Genomic DNA, 20,494 nt, shown 5'->3' with positions numbered 1-20,494 from the left:
GGGGATTGCACTCGGCAGTGCCAGAGGAGAAAATGGAAGACAAACTGCGATAGACTTGGGTAAAGCCAATTATCACGAGCGTATAACAAGATTGTAAGTTACTAATGTCTCTTCTATTTAAAACAAATCCTATACATTTTGATACATTGCAAATGTATCTAATGGCGCATGGATGTATGTGTATTATGCATTATTTGGCATACGTTCGTCATGTGCCAACTCGCAAAACTAGCTTTGCCTTCCTACTTCTAGCTACTAGTAGCTAGCAAGCTAGTATGTGATGATGGCTTAGACCAGGGGTGTCGAGCTCCGGTCCTCGAGGGCCGCTGTCCTGCATGTTTTAGATGTTTCCCTGATCCAGCTCACCTGATTCGAATGAATGGTCGTTATAACAACCCTTTTAATTGAATCAGGTGTGTTGGAGCAGGGAAACATCTAAAACATGCAGGACAGCGGCCCTCGAGGACCGGAGTTCGACACCCCTGGCTTAGACTATGACCTGGAAGTGTGTTCTGTAAAATGTAAACCGCTGTATGTTTAGTCTAACACTTTTAATATTTTACGCAATTGGGGACATGCATGCATTTTAAAGGAAACAAGTGATCAGCTAGTATATTTCTGTAACCTGGTAAAGCAGCATTAATACAGATTTTAAGCGAAAAATGTTTTGTTTTCAGTTTGTAGGCTAACCTTCGTTAGCTTGGTTGCCTTTTCTATTGTAGGAGGTAGTGATAGCCTTGGTAGCCTTGCGCGTTATGACTAGCAACCAAAAGCAACATTTGTGGTTTGCAAGCTAGAGTAATGCTATTTCAAAACGTTTAATACGGCCCTTGCCGTTGGATTAAACTGTTGAATGACAAAGCAATTCGTTAATGCTCCCACAAATCCCAATACATATGGACGTCAGTGGTGTACGCGTTGTGATTCAGTTATTGCTTTATAGTACTCTTGAGAAATAGTCCCCCTTGTTTAGGACAACTACAGCAGACAAGTAGTGTTACACTTACTAATACTGTTATTGCTCCTTAGACTTTCTGTTTTCAGGTGTTCCGTCGGAAAGTTAAATGAATGGATACAAAGGACTGTGGTATGTGAATGAGGGGTAATAACCACAATGCTTTCTCTGTCTTGATATAAAGGCAGGTTGTTCATCGTGGATGAAAGTATGGATATTGATCCAAATGATGACGTAACGGCTGGTGATGCAGGTAAGCTCTTGTTTCCATCTTAGTCATGGTAATGAATTTTCTATTTGCCCTCGAGCCAGATAAAGGTATATGCTTGTTTAAATCCTTCCCCTTGTGACCTTATCTGTCTGTCTATAGAGGAACATGGTGGAAGTGATGCAGAGGAACCGCTGGAGGTTCAAGGTGCCGACAAGACATCTAGGCCGACTCTCATGGAGTTCAAAAAGACTTGGGGTTTCAGACGGTCAACCATTGCCAGGAGGGAATTTATGGATGAGATTGGAGACCCAGAGCCCAGTCCTCCACTTGTGCGACGGACCAGTGGTCGCCAAGCTAGACAACCATTCCAGACGCCCACAGTTACTCCTAAAAGAGGGCAGGGAGGTCCAAGTGTCGTAGCTGATTTGGAGTGGTCAGCTCCATCCTCCCCAGTGGAGGCGGACCCAGACGCAGAGGCCTGCTCTGGTGGGAGCCTCAATCCCAGCTCATGGCAAGACTTTGGTTCTGCTTTCCACACCGCCTTTTCCCTTTTAGGAGAGAAGGACGTGTCTGTCGCAGACCCTGACATTGGTGGGGGTGGGCATGGGGATGATGGGCCTAGTGGGGATTGTGTGCCTAGTAGGGATTTATTGACTCTTTCCAGTACAGAGGTGATTGCAATTTCCTCCAATAAAGAGGATGACAGCGAAGAACTCACTCTCAAGGAACTCCAGGAAAAGCTGAAGGCCAAGGGTGGTGGCAGAGGCCGGGCTAAAGGTGGGGCAAGAGGGAGAGTGAGAGGGAGAGGGCGAGGTAGGGGCAGAGGGAGAGGTAGGGGTCGAGGAAGGGGGAGGGCAGAGCCTGAGTCCAGTACTGCCGACGAGGAGGAAGAGGTGATATTTGTAAATCAGGTTGAGCAGCAAGAGAGAGTAAGGAGTCCCGAGAAAGACATAATAAGATTTGAGTCTCAAAGCCCCATTCAGCCATCCAGCTCAGACTCTCCAACTGCTGAGACTGACCTGGAACAGGTGACAGAAGAAAAGCCTAATCAATGTGATGACGCCCCAGAGCAAGAGGAGGACAGGAACACTGAGTACTCGAGCATATCAGACAGTGAGGGTTATAACCCCAATGCTCTTTACTGCATCTGTCGACAGAAGCACAACAAAAGGTGTGTACAGCATCTTCCAATATGTCAAGGGACCTAACCATAACCAAGTGCCTCACCTATTGCTAACTCAGTAACGTGATTCCTTGCATTCAACTCTAGGTTCATGATCTGCTGTGACAGTTGTCAGGACTGGTTCCATGGCCAATGTGTTGGCATTACCGAGGCTCAGGGTCGCCAGATGGAAAGGAGCAGGCAGGACTACATCTGTCCTAACTGCAACAGCCGTAACCAGAGCCAGTCCCAGACCCACCAGAACCTGCCTGAAGGTCTGACACTTCCTACTTTGGTACAGGAAAAGGAAGCGGATGTCCAGAATGAGCCGGTCCATGAAGCGCCAACCTTAAAGGTGAGTCAGGAAGTATGTTTAAATACAAACATAGTTGTCATTTAATTGTATGTCTGAGGTGTCAGTATGAGGTGTAGTGGTCTGAGATGTGAGTCTGGTCTCAGGAGGCTATGGTGATTGAGGAGATGACTAAGGTGGAGGCTGAGACAGAGAGCTCCCTTTCCTGCTGCATTGGCCCCGGGTGCCCTAAACACGCTTTACCAGAATCAGTCTACTGTAGCACAGACTGCATCGTCCAGCATGCTGCAGCCACCATGAAAACCCTCTCCGATTCCAAGGAGCCCAAATTGAAAGCACGGCCACAGAGGAAAGCAGCTACCAAAGTCATTCCTAAGGTAATTGATGCCCATGAAAAGATGACATACTTTCCTGGATATCCTCATTTCTTATAAATGCATCTCAAAGATGCTTTTGTTTTTATTATTATTGCATATTGAGGTTGAGATTGATATTGAAACTAATCAGCAACCATCCTGATTGTAGGGTCAGAGGTCTGGTCGAATGACTAGGACGTCAGCAGAACAGCCTGATGCAGAAACTGTAGAGGAGAAGGAGGAAGAAGAGGATCAGGAAGAGGCCAAGTCATCCTCATCCTGCGACCCTAAACTCACTCCAGTTCAGGCTACTCCCATAGCATCGTCTATGTTTTACAAGGCGTGTATGTATCACTCACTGCACATACACCCCAGCCACACTGAATTATCCTTGTACACGCTCGGTAGTTGTTTGAACACGAGGCACACCGGATCATTCAGTACTGTCCAGACATGACAAGTGTCAGCAATTGGTAAGCATTTTCAACAAAACAGTATGAGCCATCAAGCCTTTAGCAGTAGTTGAAATAGTTCCATCTGAGGGAAATTATCAGAACTATGATAAAGGAAATGGCACATTAATTTGGTAATTACGGTAATGCAGTACATTTTATGGTAGTACTTAGTGCAGTAGGTTATGAGCTGGATTGTAATAACAAGACGACCGCAATAACACACAGCTACCCTGGAGTAGCCTGGAATACCAAGAAATTTTGTGAACAGAACACAACCATTGCAGGGAAAACAAGGTAATGCCTTTTTAAGAATTAATTTGAATGGAGAAGTGAAAAACTTGGGTAGGTCTTTAGACCAGTCCAATTATTCACTGTCCAAAAGCTGGTAAAAGTCAGTCGTGTCCTGAATGCAAAAGTTAAGGAGTTCAACATTTACAAAACAATGTAAATCTTACAAAAAATGCAGGCTGCACACTTACACAGCCAGTGGGATGAGGGAAGAAGACAAATGACAACACGGAAGACGATCTCTCCTTATTCCATGGTATTTAGCCCACCTGTAGTCCAGGAAGACAACTTCTCTATACCAGGTTACCTCAAACCCCAGGTCACTATCCTCTTTGATATACTGGAATAGCACTGTCATATGACCACAGGTGTTAACTGAGAGAGCATTAGATTAGCTTGGTATGTAGTTAATTACTTATGGAAGTTTAGAAATGTGTAGTGGCGTTTTAGGAAACAGTTTTCAAGGACGTGATCACTTTTGAGACGGATAGACTGCATAGACGAGCCAGACCTTTTTTTCTTCTTCTTCACATGAATCCTCTTTAGAACAGAGACATTATATTAGTAGTGGTTCTTTAAAATTAATTTATTCCTTTTATGAGTGTTATAATATTTACAGCAAGTGGATATTAACATTCTAGCAAGCCACTTTGTAGTTGGTATTTTCAGCTGCATATCTCCTTTCTCTTTATAAATGCTACATCCTGGTCTAGTTTTGTAGTCTTAGGGCTTATGTTGCTGCTTGGATTCAAAAGTATCATCAGAAACTGAAGACACAGTTGCCACATTTCGCCAAGTTTACTGGGTTCTCTCTGTGATACACTTTCCACACTTCTCGACACATTATCCACAACTATTCAGTGCTGGTGAGGGATCCTGCACTACATTCACTTTGTACTGGGAAAGTACAGAACAGGGTCACATGGTTGGAACGGCACTTCCTCACCAAGTCAGAGCTATCTCTCTTTGAATTCCTCTGCTCAGAGAGTAGAAAGTTCTTATGCCCACAGATGTCACAGCATTTCACATTTTGGTGCCTACTTGATAAGTTTAGGTAATCATACACAAGCCTGTTTCTAAGGTGGAAGGTTGTTAAATCATTTCTATTTTAACTAATTCATTCCATACTTTTGGAAGCTCCTATAGTAGTTTACTGAATCAGAAAGAATCAGAACTTAGTAAATCATTTATAAATGACTTCTTCCATTGAAATTTAAGATAGATTTACACTTACTACTGCAGACAAATTAGTTTTGTATTTATTTATTCTGAGTGATCTTTATAGTCCATACTTTTGTGACCTTTTGAACACATTTTGGATGGAGCCATGTTGAGGGAAAATGTAGATTGTCCACGGCACTACAACAACAGGATGTCTTGTTGGGCACACTTGATGGGGATCAAGCCCAGTTCCCTGCTCAAGGTACTCTGAAGGCAACATCTACAGGCTTATGCAGTGTCATTGCAAATGACAAGTGTCATTGTGTGATTTTTCAAGCCACTGCCTCAGTCCACTCCCTTCCCAACCACCTCCGTTAAGTTGTGTCCGAAGTTACACAACCTTGAACTGGTGGGGATCAAACGCCAATGAACATCGTCAGTTTCTGGCAGGGTTTGCTACAAGTGCTATTGGTCTATACTCAGAGCTGCATCCCTGTAACGCTACAACTTGCAGTCCAAGTGACAACTATGTTCATACACACATATCGTGCATGCATACATACATACATACATCATACATACTTGCACACATGCATTTACACATGCACACAGACACATTTATGATAATGTACATACACAAACACTGTCACTCATGTACACACACTATGTGAGTCCTGTTGGATCCAAAGGTGTCATAAGTTGGTAAACGGAGACTGGTGAGATAAGGAGGGATTTTCAGCTGCAGCATGGGGCCGAGGAGAGAAGTGGAAGGATGATGAAGAATGCCGGTTGCCCTTAATGAATACCACTCAGGATGCCTACTAACAGTGAATGATACAATCTCTATGAAGAGGACAATAATACAACTGGTCATTGCCAGTATAGCCAGTGTTCTGCTATACTTAATCACTAGGTTCCATAATTCATGCTCACTGCCATTGCTTTTTTGGAGAGCCTGCTTCATCCTAGAAGACAATAAATAACCACACAACTGTCCTTTAGTTTGGGTATAGTGTGCAGGTCTTGTTTTCCGTGGAAAACCCTACGCTATATTTTATAGGTGCAGTGTCTTTCATCATCTTGTCCACAACACAGGCTTTCTGGAGAGCACATTACAAAGCTTGGTAGCCATTTCTGTTGCCTCAATCTATTTAAGTATTCTCACATTTTTGGAATCGGTATTTTGGAGCAAATACACCAACATCACTTGAAACACAAAGCACGCTTGCACCAGGTCTGTGCCCCTTTTTTATTTTGTTGTGGTTGAGTTTTTGTTTTGGCAGTTGTGATTTGACTGCTAAATGGACATCAACTCCTATCCCAATCAATGACTGGTGACTGACATCCTCATACCAATCATAGACTGGACCAAGACCCACCCCATACCTCTTACTGAGGTTACTAACCATAGCAGAACTACCAAGACTTTTGCTTTACATAGGCAAAGCTTAAGACATGCAAGGAGGCCCTGAGACTGCACAGTACTTTAGTTTGAAGTGACCACATTTCTCTTCATCTTTGCAAGGGGTTGGATCTATTTCTGATCAGGAGTTATTGAACGTTTGAAGAAACATTTGTGTGCTGCAAAGTTTGTCACATGACACACATGTCTGCTTCTTGTTGGATGGTCAAATACTTGTGGGAGCCTTTATGCATTATGAAGCACAAGCACCATCTACTGGCCACCTCAATAAATCACAATTTATTTTGTCACAGGAATGCAGGTAGTGTGAAGACTAGTCCTAAAACATAAATGTTGAGATTCAGTTACATTTTTCTCCCAAAACGGAAGTAGAAACGACTGAGTAGAAACACCTCAGATGTATGAGTACCACACAAGCAATGTCGAACTCCAAACAAGACCATGCAACAGACTCAGTCCAGTGCAAGCAGCTCCAGTTGTAGTTGGTGCACACAAACATGAGGCTGTTCAATCTTCAAATGGATTACCAATGCAAATGTAATGAGAATATAATAATTGAATCAGAGGAAATAACTTTCATCACAGTTAAAAGGAATGCATATTTCAAAGGGTTTAGTCAGTTTGAAAAAAATCCTCACAGTGGTCTTTTTTTTCCACAAGCTGTAAAAGTAATGTACAAATTCCTTTCATACGGCTGAGTGGGTAACAGTGAACAGTCAAGCCCAATCATCACAGTCAGAATCATACTAATAGTCCAAGAGTAATGCAGAGCCACTTTAGCTATCACAAGAGCCACTACAGCTGCATTGGATTGACTAAATACCGTCCCTCTCTGCCATGGAGCCCATCTGAGTCGAAGCGCCCATGTGACCTGGGTTTGGAACACAGGTCTCATGCTAATCTCATCCACTACCATCTCTCACAAGATAGTCTTATGGTTTGACTATACAAACGTGAATATTAGGGGAAACACACGAGGATGGCGATAAGTGTCACACTGACAAAATATGATACACTGCAGTTCACCACCGTCTGCATTAAATGCGTACTTGTGTGAAAGGTAGTTAACCATCTCTTGGGATGCAGTATTGCAAACCTTTAGATGGAGTCTCAAGCAGACTGTCAACTTCCTCTTATTAAGATCAACACAAGTCACATTATTGAGGTATCTTCAATAATTTAGGAGTATTGTTGAAATAATTCCAGTTAAAATGCATTTTTACTTCCATTTGCATGTGTTCACTTTGGAAAGGAACCAGTCAGTTATGTGAATCTAGGCCATCCTGTTCTTAGTGTTCTAGTTTTAAAGGCCCTATAGATAAATGTGTCTGCAGGAACAGAATACTTCTCAAATTACTATGCCACAATTACCCACACTATTCGCTAAAGCATCATACCATGTTGGTGAAGTTTCATACCATTTTGTGAACCAGAGGACATCTGCCTGTTTGCTCTTTCAGACCAACTGAAAAATGCATATTTTCTTATTTTTGTATTTTTATCTGACTACCCAAATATTTAAAGGACTTCATTACCATACCAGAATGTCTCAGTTGCAAACCTAATGACAACATTACTCCTGAGTTACACATTAGGGAACACAGCAGTTTCTTGACAGACACAGGTCCCACCATGGGATTGATGATCTCTTGACACCAGTCCCTGCTCTGCCTTTCCAGTGTTGAAATTGATTGTAGCTATCGATTTTAACGTATTTAAGGTCAGGTACATTACATAAGATTAAAAAAATATTACTCAAGCAATACCTCTCAGATAACAGATGTGAAAAAGCTTCTGTGTTGAGTTTATAAGCAGCTTACATATACCAAATTCTGTATGAGTCATTTTAGTCACAGATCTCAGGTGTCGTGTGTGTGTGTTCAGGACTGACTCAGTTACCCTGTTATTCTATTTCCTGACAGCCGATAAAGACACTGAGCAGGTAGACGCTGAGAGTGAGCCAGTAACTCTCCCGAGGCAGTCTCCAGACGCCACTCCCTGCTCTGAGAGCCCCTCTGAGTCCTCACCCCCTCTGGGAGGTGCTCCGGGGAAGACAACAAAACCAGTTAATGCTGACAGTGTATCAAGGAAAGCTGCTGTTGACTCAGCGCTTTCTCCTCAACCCATCCTCTCAAAATCAAGTCCCTCTCCAACTCCAGAGACCCCAGGCACGTCAACATCCAGACATCATGACACCGGTGCCTTAAAGATTAGCAAAACCTCATTCATTATCCCCAAGAAGCAACATGAATCATCCCCCAGCTCGGTACCATGTTCACCCTCAGCTGGAAGTTTGTTGGCAGAGACCAGGACTCTCCCTGTGTCCCCGGCACCCATTGCCCCCTCCTCCAGACCCTCACAGCCAAACAACCAGGTCAGGCAGAGCATCCAGCGCTCACTCACCAGCATCTTGTTTAAGAGGTGAGAAATAATTTGTTCTTTTAATTGGATTTTTAGATGTTTATCATTTGTCGTTTGGTGGTGTCTTGTCTATGTTCTGGAATGAAGGGTGATGGCTGAAAAGCAGATATTTATCTTCCTTGGTTGATTTTATGATTGGTGATCACATTCATGAGCCATATACAGTATGGGATACAATTTATAAAATCTAAAGAGTGTTTATTTGTCACATTCCCTGTCTGTCTTTCCTCTGATATACTTTGAACAACACTTGGAGGCTCACAAATTACATTTTAATTCCGATAGGGTTTGTGACTGTGATGACTTGGAGATGTCTGAAAGTGATGTTGGGAAACTTGTCACAAACATTGAGATGGAGATGTTCGACATATTTCGCAATACAGACAGCAAGTACATGAATAAGTATCGAACAATCATGTTCAACATAAAAGACCCCAAAAACAAGGTTGGTCTATACAGATAAAACTTTAATAGATATTTAAGTTCAGCTGTAATTATAAGTAAAATTATGTTTTATTACAGATCTATATTATTAATTGGTGTCTGGTCAGTATACTCATTGTTAGCTTTAGTCATTGGGGTTACCTTTTCCCCTCTTCAGGGCTTGCTGTACCGGGTCATCCGGGGGGAGATCAGCCCCTTCAGGTTGGCCAGGATGAGTCAGAGGGACATGCAGGCCACCAAAGTACCAGAGATCAATACAAAGGTCACAGAAGAGGTACAGAATCACAAGCAAATGTTACAGATGAGAATACATGACCGCACATTCACATGCTCATCTCACATGTCACTATTTGAAATACATTTATTTTCCTTCTCTATTTATTCGTATGATTATTTTTATCTCAATACGTGATTGCATGGTGTGTCATGCTCTGATTGCTTATTTGCTGTGTATGTACCAGGAGTCTGGTACTAAAGCCCCATGTCTGCAGCTGAAGCCAGAAATGACCAAGATGGAGCTACCCAGTTTGACTGCAGCGCCTTCCAGGACTAATAGGAACATTGTACGAATCTCCCCCTGAACTTTGAGTGACTTTTAGCATACCATATCACTAGCTACTATAATACAAGATGTGTGATGTGTTTGCGTTTGTTTACTGAACAACATGTTATTGCAGGAACTCAAGAAAACACTTCCTCCTCCCCTCAAGGCCAGGCCAAATCGACCTATTCAGAGCACCTCTGTCCCAGACATTCTCAATTGTATGCTGAAAGACACAACCGCAGAGCACCGAACTCACTTGTTTGACCTCAAGTGCAAAATTTGCACAGGTAAACTTTATTATTTATAATATGTTGACAGTTCAGTGAACATGCATCAAAGAAACAACATTTTTTACCAACTCAGGGCTATATGTTTATTACAAAGAGAACTTGTTTGAGTGTATGTGTCTGTCCCCTGCTTCAGGTCAGATAACAATTGACGAGGAGGAGGAGCCAGAACAGAAAAAAACAAAGTTTTCAGCCTCTTCATCAAATAGATTATCTGAGTCAAATAGAGACAGGCAGCATTATGGCCAATCCTGGATGTATGGAAGCTCCCAGGAAGGAGCATGGAAGAATCCAACAGGGGGTGACTCTCCCCTCCTTGCCCCTCCTGACTCTCCCATCTTGGAATCCCCAGTCTCCCTTGTTATTGATCCCCGTGGCCGTCCATTCTCTGAAACCCCGGCTTCTACTTTCATGGATTCCCCTGCTTCTCCTGTTTTGGACTCTCCCACTTCCCCTTTACAGGATTCCCCAAGCTCCCCCATCAATGACTCTCCTGCATCCCCAACACAGGACAACCCCATAGTTAAAGCACCTACCAGAGCCTATACACCAGTAATGATCCCGGCTGTATCTACAGTAACAATCACAAGACGTGACCCCCGAACTGCTGGCAACCGGCCTTCTGCCATGGCAACTGTTTCTTCCACCCCAGCTCCACCCACACCAATATCCTATGTCCCTGTACGAGAAACTGTGACCTGGACCAAGCCAGCCCTTCCTTTGCCACCATCACTACCACCCCAAACTATACCCAAATCAATTTTGATGAAGCCATCTTCTTCAGCAGACGCTAGATTCTATGGTACATCAGGATCATCCTCAAGGTAACTCTTCCAAGTTATATTTAGGATCATCCATGACTTTCTTAAGCTTAGTAACTCTATGTCCAAGTATGTAGTATGATTGTGGTGTTGTTCTTGTCCTGTAGTGCAGTGACCTCTCACTCCCCTCCTGATGGAGAGACTGCTCAGTTCCTGGCCAAACAAGACATTACGTGGAAGGGTTTCCTTAACATGATCAGCGTTGCCAAGTTTGTCACCAAGGGATATCTGGTCTCAGGCTCGCCGGATTGTCTGAAAATGGTAAGTAATCTATTTTGTAGATTTTAATATACTAAATTGTGTTAAACTATCCTCACTTTAAATGTTTTTGAATTTGTATGCATTGTGGAATTTAGTTTAATGTAGGTACTCATAAGAAATCTATTTTGCCCAGGATCTGCCTGATACCATACAGATTGGCGGACGAATTTCCCCTCAAACTGTGTGGGAGTATGTTGCTAGAGTGAGGACCTCTGTGACAAAGGCAAGCACTCGTGAAATATTTCTCAGTTTTCTCAACTTTCCTGCATGAATGTATTTGTTGATTTCTTCTCTTCGCCTGTTGTTCCACAGGAGCTATGTGTAATCCGTTTCCACCCAGCAACAGAGGAAGAGGAGGTGGCGTATGTGTCCCTGTTCTCTTACTTCAGCAGCAGAAAACGTTTTGGTGTTGTGGCCAATAACAGCCGCAGCATTAAGGACTTATATCTGGTTCCACTCAGTGCAAAGGAGATCATCCCTTCCAAACTTCAACCTTTAGATGGGCCAGGTATAATATATATGGAAAACATTATAATACAGAGAATCTTTTTGTAATGCACATAATTTAGATTTATTTCCAGTCTATGTGTAAGAAACTTTTCTTTGCGGTTTTACAGGGCTTGAAAAGAATCGGCCCAATCTCTTGCTGGGCTTGGCAATTTGCCAGAGACCAAAACGTCCCGGAAACTCTCTGCAAGAGGCTGAAGAGAAGAGACCCAAGATTCACATGTGTAAAGACCCAAGAGATACTGGCCTTCCAAAACCCCCAGTTCTCTATGGCTCTGACAAACTGGAAATGTTCCAGCCCTATGACCCAGAGACCCCTATCTTCACCACCTCTCCTAGCTCCCCTCCCTCAATTGGATCCCCATCAGACTCTTCCTCCTCTGGCTCAATAACAATCCCATCTCTTCTGGCTTCGAACAAAACTCTCCTCACCTCTGCCACACCCCCCGCCTCTGCCTCAGCCCCCATCTCTTCTACCCTCTCTGCAAAGACCACCCCTAACTCTAGTTCACCTAGTGGGACCTCCACTACCGGTACCCACAACAATCCCCTTCAGACTATCCTGTCGACACTGTTTGGAAAAAAAACTAATGACTCTGTGGCTCCAGCTGTGAGCACCTCTCCTGTGGTGCCTGTGGCTCCAGCCGTTTCAGCATTACCTCTTCCTCCTCCACCCCCAATTGTAGATCCAATAGTTCAGCAGTATGGACAGAAATCCAAAGTTACAGCAATAGAGGACGAGGAAACTGATTATGATCGGCCATATGATCCAGAGGAGGAATATGATCCAGTAAAGGGGTATGGAATGGTTGCTCCGGTTAGGATTCAAATGATTCCGAAAAATACCCTTGAGGAGCCCATGGATGATGGGGTGGCTTATGACCCTGAGGATGAGACCATCTTTGAAGTTATGAAAAATCATGTGGTCAATGTAGCAAAAGTCCCTGTCCCAACTCCAACACCAGACACAATTCCAGCCCCAGACCCGACTCCAGCTCCTGTCCCAGCCCCTCTGGCCCTACCTGGGCCTGTCCCGGCCACTCTGGACCTCCCCCATGTTGGTACTGTGGTTGTGTCAGCTGCAACACTTACTGAGCAACAGCGAATGCTGGAGGAGCTTAATAAACAGATTGAAGAACAGAAGCGTCAGTTGAAGGAGCAAGAGGAAGCGCTTCGCCAGCAGAGAGAGGCAGTAGGCATGTTCATGGCACATTTCTCTGTCTCTGATGCCTTAATGTCTCCTCCTCCTAAATCTGGGACTGCTAACCTAAATCAACCAAATGCCTCAGAGGAGTCCGAAACCCAACATTCTGATGTTTCTAATGACCAGGACAGGGACTCTAGACAGAGCCTGACCATCAAATCTGTAAAGATAGAAACGTCCATACAACAAGTCACGGTCAAGCAGGAGATTGAGACAGAAACCCTAACTGTTTCACATGCAGACATGAATGATGTTGAAAAGTCGCTTCAGGCTGATCTAAAAATGGAAAAAGATGAGGACAGTAATTCTACAACTGGTGAGATTGAGGACTCTGATGTTGCTTACGACCCAGAGGATGAATCCATCTTTGATGAGATAAAAGATGACATTAAAGGAGAGAGGAAAATATTGACACGTGAGTCCTCTGTGTCTAGCTCGTGTCGTGGAGCATCCCGCAGGGACATTTCACCTGGCCTACATCAGCGTGGAGTTTCCCATGAGAGAAGACGCAGGGAATCACCAAAAAGGAGAGGTCGTAAACCCAGGGATCACCGTATTAGCCCTCCACAAAGACTTTACCGACGTTCACCTGGACGCAATGAGAGGCGGAAGGAGAGACACAGACGGAGTGACAGGGACAGATCAGGTCACAGAGCTCGGGACCACTCTGAACACTCAGGACGTCATCTTCATCGCAAAGACCGCAAGCCGCGGCGGCGCTCCAGCGGCCATCGAAGATCTCCATCTTTAACGAGACCAAAAAATGATGCCGCTTCATTTTCAGCGGGTGGACAAAAGAGGCCCTCTAAGGAATCAGTGGCCCCAGAAAATACCTGCCCAGATGGTTCAGATCCTGGACTGCTCACAGATAAGCAGCATGAGGACAAAACAAATGCAGACTGCTCTCAGTCTATGCCTGTAGGATCACAACAAGGACTTTCTGAAAACACAGGCATTCCAATGTCCCATGGTCGTCACCCAGCCCAGCAGCTTGAGGAACAGCAACCCAGTCAAAACAAGGTAGAAACACAAATAGGCAGCAAGCATCAAAACAACAGAGGAGGATCCCTTCCAAGGGAAGTAATGGACCAACTCAATGTCCAGAGTACATCAGAGAACCAGCAACTCTCTCAAGGTCCTTATAATACTGCACCAAAACAACAGATTGAGAGATGTCGCAGTATAGAGGCTAAAGGTTCGGACCAGAGGGATGAAGGCATTGGCCTGGATATCAGAGGGGTGCATCCACTTGCTAGGGGAATGACAGGGCCTGATAATGAAGGACACCCAACAAGAGGAGATTTGAGATGGTCTGGCATGAGAGAGCAAGACGCCAGCATGAAAAGCACAGACCCAGGGTCTTGCGCAAGGGACCAAGGAGTGAATGAACCTGAAATAAGAATAGCTGGTTTAGAAATAAAAGGCCCAGTTAATATAGGTTTAGGAGTGATTGGTCCAGGAGCACACTTTGGAGGTCCAGGTCTGAGAAGGGAGAACATTTGCAATGAAAGGACAGGTCAAGCGATGCCAGTCTCAGACATGAAATTTGCTCAAATGGGGCCAGCCATGAAGGAGCCACACATAGGAAGCCTAGAACCAGAGATGGAATGTCAAGGCTTTAGGGGTACAGAACTAGATGGCAGAGGACCATGTCCAAACTTCAGAGGTCCCGGCCCAGACATGAGAGGTCCAGGCCCAGACATGAGAGGCCCTGTCCCTGCCTTCAGAGGCCCAGGCCCAGACTTTAGAGGTCCAGGCCCAGACATGAGAGGTCTGGGCCCAGACATGAGGGGCCCAGACTTCAGAAGTCCAGGCCCAGACTTCAGAGGTCCAGGCCCAGACATGAGAGGTCCAGGCCCAGACATGAGAGGTCCAGACCCAGACATGAGAGGCCCAGACTTCAGAGGTCCTGGCCCAGACATGAGAGGCCCAGACCCAGACTTCAGAGGTCCAGGCCCAGACTTCAGAGGTACTGGCCCAGACATGAGAGGCCCAGGCCCAGACATCAGAGGCCCAGACATGAGAGGTCCAGGCCCAGACATGAGAGGTCCAGGCCCAGACATGAGAGGTCCAGGCCCAGACATCAGAGGCCCAGGCCTAGACTTCAGAGGTCCAGGCCCAGACTTCAGAGGCCCAGGCCCAGACTTTAGAGGTTCTGGCCCAGACTTCAGAGGTCCAGGCCCAGACTTCAAAGGTCCTGGCCCAGACATGAGGGGCCCTGGCCCAGACTTCAGAGGCCCTGGCCCAGACTTCAGAGTTCCTGGCCCAGACATGAGAGGCCCAGGCTCAGACTTCAAAGGTCCTGGTCCAGACATGAGAGGCCCAGGCCCAGACATCAGAGGCCCAGGCCTAGACATCAGAGGCCCAGGCCCAGACTTCAGAGGTCCATGCCAAGACTTCAAAGGTCCTGGCCCAGACATGAGAGGCCCAGGCCCGGACATCAGAGGTCCAGGCCCAGACTTCAGAGGTCCTGGCCCAGATATGAGTGGCCCTAGCCCAGACTTCAGAGGTCCATGCCCAGACGTGAGAGGTCCAGGACAAGACTTCAGAAGTCCAGGCTCAGACTTCAGAGGCCCCTGCCTGGACATGAGAGGTCCAGGGCCAGACTTCAGAGGTCCAGGCCCACACTTCAGAGGTACAGGCCCAAACTTCAGAAGTCCAAGCCCAGACATGAGAGGCTCAGGCACAGATATGAGAGGTCCAGCACAAGACTTTAGAGGCCACCATTTTAGGACTTCACAGGATGAGAGGGGACATCTAAGCCCAGACATGATCGGGCCAGGGCAAGGCATGTCAGGCCCAGACATTAGAGGTCCAAAGTCAAATGTCAGGGACTCTGATTCCAATGCACCTGAGCCAAACCTGAGAAGTATAGGCACAAGAGGCGCAGGGCTAGATGAGAGAGATCTAGGTTCAAACATGACAGAGGAAGGGCCAGATATTAGGGAAGCAAGACTTGAAATGAGGGATCCAGGACCTGCATTGAGAGGTGGCAAAAGAAGGCTAGTTGTAGAACCTGAAGTGAGGCATCGTATTTCAGACATTAGGGCCCCAGGTATGAAAGGTATTTGCCCAGATATGAGGGGTCCAGGGCCAGACATGCTCGATCCAGATCAGAGAAGCGCAGGCCCAGACGCAAGGGTTTCTAACATAGAGGACAGTAGAGATCCAGATCTGAGACGTCCAGGGTCCAACAGAATAGGCTCCAGCCTTAGAGGGGGAAGAACAGGGTCAGCCATAAGGGAGCCACATATAGAACTAGAAAAATATGGACGGGATCCAGGGCCAGATGTTAGAGGGTTAGACATTCGAGGTGAAGATAGAAGTTCTAGGCCAGACTTTAGGAGACGAGGGTCAGGCAGAGGTGCAGGACCGAGTATGAGGGGACGGAGGCCAGGTAGAGGGCCTGGATCAGGAATAAGGGGACGAGGGTCAGGCAGGGGTCTAGAAGTAGATAATCGAGGTCCATGGTCAGACAGTAGAGTTCTTGTTCCAGACAGAGAGATAATGGGTCAAGGATCACACGTAGCAGAAGAAGGGTCGGATATAAGGGGGCCAGATATCAGAGGCCTAGGGCTAGATATAAGGAATGATTGGAGAGGTCCAGGTCCAAAAATGAGGGAGGACAACAGAGAGCCAGATATGAAGGGTCCAGAACTTCCTGCTAGAAGTGTATGTATGAAGGGGGGTTTGGGAGACATGAGCGGACAAGAGAGACATCAAGACATACAAGGAAGAAGACCAGACATGAGGGATACATGGGAAGGGCCAGACCCAGACACAAGGGAAGGATGGAGAAGATCAGGGCCACAGACGAGGGATGAATGGAGAGAGTCAAACCCAGAGGTGAAGGATGAAAGGACAGGGTCAGTGGCAGATACAACCAATAAATGGAGTGGTCCAGGTCTGACTGGTCCTGATAATATCAAGGAGAGGAAAGGACCAGAAATTAGGGAAGAATGGAGAAGACCAGGTCCCAGAGGTCCAGACCAATGTGGTAGAGGGTCAGACAGAGGTGAATGGGAAGGACCGGGGAAAGACATGAGGGATGAATGGAGAAGAACAGGGCCAAACGTAAGGGAGGAATGGGGAAGGCTAGGCCCAGATGTAAGCGGTCCTGATATGAGAGGCCCTAGCACGCAAGGTAGGCGAGTTTCAGGTCCAGATATGAGAAGTCTAGAACTCCATGGGGGAGATCCTGATATGAGGGATGAATGGAGAGGCCCAGGGCCACACACCAGAGGTCCCTGTTTTAAGGAGGAAAAGAGAGAGTCTTGTCCACGGAGTTCAGGGCAAGGTCCCAGAGGGTCAGAACCAGTGCTGTATGATAGAGGTCCTAATTTGAGGGAAGAATGGAGCGCTGAAAACACAAGACAAACAGAAATAGATATTGGAGGTCCACATACTAATGAAAGAAGAGGAACAGTTTGGAGGGATCCTGCAGACTTGAGGAGACATGGGCCAGATTTCAGAGGAGAAAGTAAAGGTCCAGAGCCAGACATGAAAGGTCCAGAAGTAAGGAAGGACAGGAAAGGATCAGACATCAGAGGCGTTAGACTAAATACGAGAGGCCAGGATATCAGTGATACAGAAATGGCGAGACATGGGCCAGACTTTGGGGGAGAAAGAAGAGGTCCAGAAGTAGATAGAGGTCCTGACAGTGTGGGGCCAGGGCCAGACATAAGGGAGGATAGGAGAGGTCCAAAGTTTAGAGGTCCACGGCCAGACATGGGAGGACCAGACTTCAGAGGCCCTGACACTCGGGAAGATAAGAGAGGTCCAAACTTCAGGGGTTCTGGGCCTGACATGGTAGGATCAGACTTTAGAGGCCCTGACATGAGAGATGATAGAGGAGGTCCAAACTTTAGGGGTTCGGGGCCTGACATGCGAGGACCAGACTTTAGAGGCCCTGACATGAGAGATGATAGAGGTGGTCCAAACTTTAGGGGTTTGGGGCCGGACATGGGAGGACCAGACTTTAGAGACCCTGACATGAGAGATGATAGAGGAGGTCCAAACTTCAGGGGTTCGGGGCCTGACATGGGAGGACCAGACTGTAGAGGTCCTGACACTCGGGAAGATAGGAGAGGTCCAAACTTCAGGGGTTCAGGGCCAGACATGGGAGGACCAGACTTTAGAGATCCTGACATGAGGGATGATAGAGGAGGTCCAAACTTCAGGTGTTCGGGGCCTGACATGGGAGGACCAGACTGTAGAGGTCCTGACACTCGGGAAGATAGGAGAGGTCCAAACTTCAGGGGTTCAGGGCCAGACATGGGAGGACCAGACTTTAGAGATCCTGACATGAGGGATGATAGAGGAGGTCCAAACTTCAGGTGTTCGGGGCCTGACATGGGAGGACCAGACTGTAGAGGTCCTGACACTCGGGGAGATAGGAGAGGGCCAAACTTCAGGGGTTCAGGGGCAGACATGGGAGGACCACACTTCAGAGGTCCTGTACCAAGGGAGGATAGAAGAGGTCCAAACTTCAGGGGTCCAAGGCCTGGCATGGGAGGACCAGATTTTAGAGGCCCTGACATGAGGGAGGAAAGGAAAGGTCCTGATTTTAGAGGCCCAGGGCGAGACATGAGAGGACCAGACTTTAGAGGCCCGGGACCGGACATGAGAGGGACAGATTTCGAGGGGCCTGGTCTAGACATGAGAGGGCCAGACTTCAGGGGGCCAGGTCCAGACAGGAGAGGGCCAGACTTCAGGGGGCCAGGTCCAGACATGAGAGGGCCAGACGTCAGGGGGCCAGGTCCAGACATGAGGGGGCCAGAATTTAGGGGGCCAGGTCCAGACATGAGAGGGCCAGACTTCAGGGGGCCAGGTCCAGACATGAGAAGGCCAGAATTCAGGAGGCCAGGACCAGACATGATGGAGGATAGAAGAGGTCAGGACTTCGGGGGGCAAGGACCCAATATGAAAGGCTCAGACTTTAGAGGTCCTGGCACAAGGGAGGATACTAGAGGGCCAAACTTAAAATTCTCAGGGCCAGATACAAGAGCTCCAGGCTTTAGGGGCAGAGGGACAGATATTAAAGGACAGGATTTTGGGGGCCCAAGGCCAGATATTAGGGATCCATCCATAAGAAAGGAAATGAGAAGCTCAGATACAAGCAGACAAGACAAGTGGGAAGAGGGAGTTCAAAATGTTCGGGGTCCCAAAATGTCTGAAGAACTCAGAAAAAACTATTCCACCGCTAACACAAGGCCACGGAGATCACCTTCTCCCGATTTCAGCAACCCAAAGTTTCCTTTATCTCATCAAAGGGGTCATTTTGAAAATCAAAAGGGGGGCCATTCTCCTGGATTGCCTGGCCCTGGTGTTCCTCATCCCTTACCGTTCAGCAGGTCCAGGCGCACATCTCCAGGGCATGTTACAGACAGTGGGGGGAAGCCACGTTTAGGTTTTGACAGTCCACTTAATAAATCAGGAGTTCAACTGCTAAAGCATAAAACACCCTTACTCCCTACACCCACTGAAGCCATTAATTACTTACCACACCACATAGTTAACAACTCATCCGCCCGCTTTTCAGAGGAGCGAGTATTGTCTGAAGAGAATAAAAGAGGGCAAGATGGCATTCATGGGAGGGATTGGAATAGAGGTAGGCAAGTGAGTCTGGAGCGAGAAAGTGATAGAGGAGCTATCCAACAGGAGGGAAGACAGAAAGGCTCATGCAGAGGTAGAGACACAGAAAGGCACAGGGAGGAGGAGGCTAAGGCAGAAATAGATAAAGCCAGAGCCACAGATTGGAGAGGGAAAGACACCACTAAAGAAAGTGGAAAGAAACTGAGAGACGGAGAACAGGATAAAAAAGATGATAATGTTAAATTAACAGATATCCCACAAGACACACAAGACAAGAAGGGGTCCGCTTAATTTAGGACTGAACTGCAGGACTTAATGTTTGTAAATAAAGTTTTTTGGGGGGGGGGGTGGGTAAATATTATGCAGTGTTAAAGAATGTCAGATAGAGATCCTTCTTCTTTAATCAAAATGTTCTAATGCCTGTGTTAATCATTCATAAGGTATTTTTGTGAACTGTTTTGTGAAACATCTGTTGGTCATTAGCCTTCTTCTGTAAGTCGGTTTGAAGGTAACCAGATAGTTGCACTACATATTTCCTGAATGTAATTTTATTATAATTGATTTACCATTTTTCAGTAGATTATTAGCTCAGATCAATAGTTACTGAAAGTCAAATGTGTACAGTGTACAGGTTTTTTTCCCTTTTAAATGCAAGAACAGCCAAACTGTCATCTGGTTAGAAAGGCCTATTTGTTCAAACTTGTTGACATTTGTTAAAATGTATGATGTATGGAATGGTATGTTAATAATAAAACATTGGAAAGATTAAGAAATGTATCATTTTTTAATTCTTTGTTGTGATAAGTTCAGCTCAGTAAAGCAAGGGAGTGAATTGTTTGGTACGTGATTAAGTGACGTCAGTTGCTACCCCAGTGGATTCCTGTTGAGTTGACAGTTGGTACAGTTAGGAACGAGCCCACTGACAAGATTTGATCAATTTCATGAGATTGAAGACCAAGTAATCAACCCAGGTAGTTGTCTCGTGTTAAATTACTTGGCAAAGAAGAGCAAAATAAGTGTCGTAAATGTGTAGCTGTATGGGAAAAAAAAGCAAGAATAACTTTATAAAGTTAGCCATTATTAGCTA

At 46.0% G+C, this 20,494-nt stretch overlaps 1 protein-coding gene across 1 annotated transcript; it reads left to right on the top strand.

The window, feature by feature from the left end:
• The first annotated feature begins 4 nt into the window (after positions 1 to 4).
• Positions 5 to 20,176, top strand: LOC124480947. The gene is made up of 16 exons (XM_047040626.1): positions 5 to 93; positions 1,140 to 1,208; positions 1,326 to 2,337; positions 2,437 to 2,683; positions 2,788 to 3,018; positions 3,167 to 3,341; positions 8,247 to 8,745; positions 9,031 to 9,190; positions 9,347 to 9,463; positions 9,651 to 9,752; positions 9,867 to 10,020; positions 10,157 to 10,844; positions 10,949 to 11,102; positions 11,236 to 11,325; positions 11,415 to 11,610; positions 11,720 to 20,176. Exons 2-16 carry the CDS (start codon positions 1,166 to 1,168, stop codon positions 19,696 to 19,698), a joined length of 11,847 nt encoding a protein of 3,948 aa, XP_046896582.1. The 5' UTR covers positions 5 to 93; positions 1,140 to 1,165; the 3' UTR covers positions 19,699 to 20,176.
• The last annotated feature ends 318 nt before the right edge of the window (positions 20,177 to 20,494 follow it).

Source organism: Hypomesus transpacificus, chromosome 18 (assembly GCF_021917145.1).
Source record: "Hypomesus transpacificus isolate Combined female chromosome 18, fHypTra1, whole genome shotgun sequence".
Classification (NCBI taxonomy): domain Eukaryota; kingdom Metazoa; phylum Chordata; class Actinopteri; order Osmeriformes; family Osmeridae; genus Hypomesus; species Hypomesus transpacificus.
Note: the sequence above shows the minus strand (reverse complement) of the source record. Positions and strands in the feature narration are given on the sequence as shown.